General features: G+C 43.9%; 1 protein-coding gene across 2 annotated transcripts in view; it reads left to right on the forward strand.

The window, feature by feature from the left end:
- Window positions 1-1,796: 1,796 nt before the first annotated feature.
- Window positions 1,797-6,776, forward strand: part of ANXA3 (annexin A3) — a 54,827-nt gene continuing 49,847 nt past the window's right edge. Inside the window, exons 1-3 of one of the 2 annotated variants that reach the window (XM_007107188.4) lie at window positions 1,797-1,898; window positions 2,463-2,604; window positions 5,103-5,155. In XM_007107188.4, coding sequence (XP_007107250.1) covers window positions 5,141-5,155 — 15 coding nt within the window. In that variant the 5' untranslated portion in view covers window positions 1,797-1,898; window positions 2,463-2,604; window positions 5,103-5,140. The remainder of the gene's footprint in view (window positions 1,899-2,462; window positions 2,605-5,102; window positions 5,156-6,776) is intronic. The other variant, XM_007107187.4, reaches the window with a different exon arrangement.

Here is a 6,776-nt window from a genome sequence, read left to right on the forward strand (position 1 = left end):
AGCCTGCGCTCTAGAGCCCACGAGCCACAACTACTGAGCCTGTGTGCTGCAACTACCGAAGCCCACGCGCCTAGAGCCCATGCTCGGCAAAAGAGAAGCCACCGCTATGAGAAGTCCGTGCACCGCAACGAAGAGTAGCTCCCACTTGCTGCAACTAGAGAAAGCCAGTGCAGCAAGGAAGACCCAACAGATCCAAAAATAAATAAATTAATTAAAAAACAAAAAACTAATCATTGAACTAAACTAATCTGTATGCCTGTTCACATCTTTTCCTAGTAACCAATCACTCCTTATGCCATACAGTAAAAAATTTCTGCCTTTCTATCCTTATTTTATTTTCAAATGGTAATGTCATCAATTCACATACCTGTGAACAAGAAGCTGTATAAAATAATGTTCACTGCAGCATTATTCAAAGTAGCAAAATATTGAAACGATGTAATACCCATGATCAGGAGAATGAGGAACAAACCATGATACAGCCATAAAATGGAATACTATACAGCACTTAAAACGATGAACAATTGCTACTAGAGTAGCTAGCATTGAACAGAAAGAGCCGGTGGCAGAATATACATCATGATACCATATATTTAAAGTTTAAAAATCTGCTGAAGAGTATCATATGTTTATGGCTATATCAATATTTTGAAACAAGTATAACAACATGCATGAGAATAATAACACTGTGTATACTATTGGGTTATCTTTGGAGAAAGAGTGAGGGAAATGGGTCAGAAAAAGCACAAAAGGAACATCAATTGTATCAACATACCTTTTAAAATGTCTTGAAAACATTCTAAAAAAATACAGCATAATGTTTAAGATTTGATAAAGCTGGGTGGTGAGTACACAGGTATCAATATTATTATAATATTATCATTTATTCTTGGTATCTTTCAAATATTTACAGTTAACATTTTTAATAGCAGTGTTTTTAAGGAGAGACTGTGGGAGTTATTATAAACTGCTTGCTATGATCTGAATGTTTGTGTCCCCCCAAAATTAATATGTTGATATCCCAATCCCCAGAGCAATGGTCCTTGGAGGTGGGGTCTTTGGGAGGTTGTTAGGCCCTGAGTGTGGAGCCTTCATGAATGGGATTGGTGCCCTTGTAAAAGAGTCTCCAGAGAGCTCTCCTGTCCCTTCCACGGTGTGAGGTTACAGTGATACTTCTGTGTATTTTTCTCCGTTAATCTGTCTTATGTCATTTTAATTTTTAGAGCAGCCAGGAGAACCTAGAAGGGTAGAGGAAAATTTCTCCCTGCCTGGCAGGATAAAAATCCTGCCATTTACTCCCTCTGTGACTTTGCTCACTTTACCTAATCTCTCTGTGTCTCAGTTTTCTCATTTATAAAATGGGGCTAATAGTATCTACCTGATAGGTTTATGGTAAGATTTAAATTAGTGCATATCTGTGGCGAATTCAGAACAGTGCCCGGACTGTTATTAGTGTTCAGGGGTTCGCCATCCCGTACCAGGCCCTGAACTTCTTGGGAGTGGGGACTGTCTGATCTCTGAATCCACAACGCCTAGAACAAAACAACCTTGCACTAAATCTGAAGAAAAGCTTGATGTAAGTGAAGGAGAAGTGAAAATCGAGGACATGGGTTTCACTGTGAGGATGATGCGAGACGAGGGCGGTAGAGTTTTAGAGACGCCGAGGGCGAAGGGCCGAAGGCGCGCCTGCGCGGAACTGGCGCCCGGACGGCCGCGGGGCGCGGCTTCCCTTTCCCAGCCTCCGGTGGCGATCAGGTGGATTCGGGAGGCGGTGGAGGGGCGGGAGGAAGGGGCGCGGTCCCGGTCACGGGCGGGAGCTAGCGCGGAGCAGCGGAGCCCGGGGCGCACTCCCTCGCTGGCCGCTCTTCCGCACGCCCGTTCCCGGGGCCGCGCTCCAGGTAAGTTCAGCCTCCCCGCGCGTCGCCGCGAGCCTCGCCCGCCGCCCCGGCTGCCCCGCAGCTCGGAACCAGGGTCGCGCCTCGGCCGGTTCTCCCGCGAGCGCAGCGCGGCCCCGGGTCAGCGCTGGGCTGGCATCCACGCCACGTACCGACACGGCTGCGGGGTGCAGGGCCCCAGGGGCCTCGGCGGGCGTGTAGGCCACCGCCCCCGTTTCAGAATCGAGGAAGTTGAGGCCCCGGGCAGCAGAACTGCCTGCCCTGGGAGGGTCACCCAGTTCTGCTCAGGGCGGGGCGCAAGCTGACCAGCTGTCCCGGCGCCCTCGACCCTTGGCTTCTCGTCACAGCTAGCCGCGCAGGGATACAGTTGGCCATCTTGGCTACCCCTACCCTCAGGGCTTGGGAACAGAAAAAGAGCGGGGAGCCTGAATGGTTCTCCCGATGCCTGGCGTCGTAAGAGGGGCTGGCTCCAAGCTCTGTTCTGAGGACTTGAACCCCACCCATCCTTGTGAGCACGTCCCTCCTCTTCACTTAGGCAATTTACTTTATTTCACTTAATTTTTTTAGGAGGTAGAAGAAAAGTGTATTTACATATTGGGCGTTGGGAGTCCGAGAAGTTTGCTTTTCCATGAAAAGACTCACCTTTTCTTTGATTGCAAGAGTCTGATTCACTGGACATGAATCATTCCCCTGGCATTTGAGTCAGCAGGTAGGGGATCTGAGTACTTGTTTGCAAGTGACCATATATAGGAAATTGTGGTTTCTGCCGGGTCAAGGAGCTTCTGGGTCAAGGAGGTTCTGGGTCGCTGGAGGCCCCTCGGGCTGCTGATAAGAAGGTTGTAACACGGCCCGGCTAAATTATTTCCAAGGATTTGTGTTCTACACAGTCAGTCAGACTCTGTCCTCCGCCAGAGCTACATTTTCAACTTTCTAAAAATCAACTTCATGAAAATTGTAACTCATAAAAACATTATTCTGCAAATATATCGCCATTGGCTTTCATGAAGGCAGAAAACTTCAAACTGACGAGAAAGGGAATTCAAAGATGTAAAGAAAACCAGAAGCTTGTTCCCAGAGCCGCGTGGTTCTATAGAGACATCGGTTGAAATATAGGAACCGAGGAGGAAGTAAAGGAAATGATGTAAACGCTGTAATCTCTTTCAGAAAAGGATGTTTAAGGTTCTGTTGTTAGGTCATTTAGCCTCCACTGTGGAGAAATTTTTCACTTCTTAAAACTGAAATCAGGGGCTTCCCTGGTGGCGCAGGGGTTGAGAGTCCGCCTGCCGATGCAGGGGACACGGGTTCGTGCCCCGGTCCGGGAAGATCCCACATGCCGCGGGGCGGCTGGGCCCGTGAGCCATGGCCGCTGAGCCTGCGCGTCCGGAGCCTGTGCTCCGCAACGGGAGGGGCCACAGCAGTGAGAGGCCCGCGTACCGCAAAAAAAAAAAAAAAAACAAAACTGAAATCAGTAGTCAATGTTTGTAATTTACAAATTATACTGAATCAACACATATTGAGCATTAGCTTTGACAGTGTATGGGCAGGGCACTTGGGTAAGGCAGAAGCGTGGGGGTTAAATGTATACCCTTGGACTGTAACTGCCTAGGTTCCGTAGAGGGACACTTACTCGCTGTGAGACTGGAACGTTATAGTACAGTCGGCCCTCCGTAGCCGCGGGTTTCATAGTCGAACCGCAGTTGGTGGAATCAGTGGATGCAGAACCCGCGGGTAAGGAGAGCCGACTGTACTGTGCCTTTGTATATAGGGATCTTGAAAAATCTGAGGATTTGGGTAAACGCGGGGCAAGGTGGGGGAGGGGGCCTGGAACGTTGGATGCTGAGAGATCGACTGTACCTCTCTGTGCCCCAACTTCTTCATTTGCAAAGTGGAGATGTTCTTAATGATACCCAGCTCCCCTGGAATATTGTGAGGCTGATATCATTCATTCATTCAATAAGCATTTTTTTTTAGTACTTTCTGTGCCTCAGTGAACAAACTTGACAAGAATCTCCAGCCTTTTGGAATTGACCTTATAATGTTTCTTAATTTTTTAAAATTTTTATTTATTTATTGGCCAAGCCGCACAGCTTGTGGGATCTTAGTTCCCCAGCCAGGGACTGAACCCACCGGGCAGTGAAAGTGCAGAGTCCTAACCACTGGACCGACAGGGAATTCCCTATTGTGTTTTTTTATATTACCTGCAACGTAGTAAGAACTCAAAACATTAGCTGATGTGATTACACATATTATTTCATTTAGTGCCAGCAACAGCTGTCCTCTCCCCTTTTTACAGATGAGGAAACTGAGGCTCAAAGAAATTGTGTCTAGCTTTAAGAGGCAAAACCAGAACTAATGATATTTTGTATCTGCTGTATATTTAGAGGGATGTAGCCCTTAGCCCTTGTAACTAGAAAGCTGACTGCCCTCCCCTACAGAAAGCCTGAGAAAATCAAGTCCCTAGAAATATTTAAATTCCAGAGACTAATAGTGTCATTTCCTATTGAACATTGCTCTGGGGCTATCACTGAATTTTTGGAATATTTTGTTCCCAGTAAGTGTGGGAGCAACTTTATTTCTAAGCCAATCCTGGAGATTTGCCAGCATGTTTGAATAATGTCTACATATGAAAGTGTGTCTGGGTTCCCAACCAGGCATCCATCAAAGAATTGCCCTTTTTCACCTATGGGCCCTACCAAGGACTGGACCTTCCTCAAAGAGCAGGCATGTCTGTTTATAACAGGCTGTAGACTTGAAGCCTTGTAAAATGTAAATGAAGATTCACAAACACAAGGGATCAAACTGAAGCCAGCTGAAAACTAGGGGAGGGGGACAAGTTTTTGTTGTTCCCTGTGATGGTAGTTAAAAGAAGTCAACAATCATTGTAGTTCTCCTGGATGTTAAATGAGTCAAAAATTGGCTTCCAGGAAACATATCTGCAAACCTCTTACGTACAGAGATTTTTTTTCTCTCTTGTTTTGAGCCCTTCACAGGTCTAGCACAGTCCCTTGTAGACAGATAGTTGGTCTTCTGTGATGTATGTTTGGCAAATGCAGTACTTGATGTTAGAGAAACATCCTCTTCCTGAGGTGGTTTCTCTTTGAATGTTGACTTCTGTTTTCTGGATTAGAGATTAAGGGTTAGGCTGAGATTATTGTGTTCTGAATCCCAGATTTATACTGTTCGTACTTTTTTTTTTTCCTTTTATAGGTTAGTGTGATCTCAACTCAAGAGAAAGGTGGGATATCATGGCATCTATCTGGGTAAGTAAAAATCAAGCCTTCATAGCACAGTAACTTATCTGAGTCAAATCAAAATACAGAAAATCAAAATATTAAGAAAAAATTTTATAAGTTGATAAAAGGTTTATGTGAAAAAATTAACATGCCCCAAAAGCTAGAGGATGTCTAAAAATAAGAAAATATTAAAATATATTGTAAAGGTACATAGTTAAAATAATTTGTACTGACACCAAAGCAGGGAGGTCAATAATAGAGAATAAATTATGTGATTTGGGAATTTATTATAAGAAAAAGACATTTCATATCAGAGAGGAGAAGACGGCTTATTCAATAAATGATGTTAGGAAAACTTCTCAGTGTTTGAGGGAAAAAGTAAATCTGTATTCCTTCTCCCATCTTACATGAAACTAAATTTCAGATGGATAAAATACCGAAATGGAAAAGACAAAATATGGGTGAATTTAAAAAATAATCTTGGAGTGGGGAAGGCAGTTACAACCAAGGTACAAACCGAAAGCCTAAAAGAAAAATATTGATCTATTGGACTAAATTCAAATTTATAATTTATGATGGCAAACAATATATTAGTGGAGTCAGAAGTCAACCCACAGGAAAAAGTATTTGCAGCACATTTGACAAGAGACTCATTTCATTAACATAAAGATAACTTGACTACATCAATAAGAAAAATGAACTCGATGGAAACATTTGTGAGGGACATGAATAAGATATGAAAAGAATTATAAATGTCCAACAAACATATGAAAAGGTGCTATACCTTACTGAGAAATAAAGAAATGTAAATAACACAATGAGAAATCATTTCTATCTAAGTATTGGTAAAGGTGAAAAAAAATGTAAGAAGACCAGTGTTGCAGAGGATGTGGGCAAGACGGGCACTCTCATACTCTGTTCATAGGAGAGTAAAGTTGGCACTCTTTGGGGATGGTATTTTGGCCATATCTATCGATGTTTAAATGCTCACCCGGTGTAACCCAGTAGTTCCACTTCTGGGTATTTATCATATAGATACACTTGCATAAGGTTGAAGAAATAAAGGCTGATGGGCATTCATTTGTACTAATGAAAATACACAGAATAAATGGCCATCCATGGGTTATGATATTTCTCAGTTGTAACTTATAGCCATTTTTATGTAATCATTTAAAAAATGAGAAAAAGTCCGCTGTCTATGTATTGACAAAAAAAATGTCCAGAGATATATTAATAAAAAAAAAATCCAGTTACAGAATAGTACATACAGAGTGATTCTGTTTTAAAGAAAAGAAAAAAATAGACACATAAGGACTGTATTACATGAAAACTTCCTGGAAAGGTGGAACTATGAGCAGGGACACTTTCACTTTCAATGCATCACCTTCTGTGCTCTGATTCTTTCTTTCTTTCTTTTTTTGCGGTACGCGGGCCTCTCACTATCGCGGCCTCTCCCGTTGAGGAGCACAGGCTCCGGACGCGCAGGCTCAGCGGCCATGGCTCACGGGCCCAGCCGCTCCGCGGCATGTGGGATCCTCCCGGATCGGGGCACGAACTCGTGTCCCCTGCGTTGGCAGGCGGACTCTCAACCACAGCGCCACCAGGGAAGCCCCTGTTTCTTTGTTTTAAATTCTTTTTCCTTTTTGGG

This window comes from Physeter macrocephalus, chromosome 7 (assembly GCF_002837175.3).
Source record: "Physeter macrocephalus isolate SW-GA chromosome 7, ASM283717v5, whole genome shotgun sequence".
NCBI lineage: Eukaryota > Metazoa > Chordata > Mammalia > Artiodactyla > Physeteridae > Physeter > Physeter macrocephalus.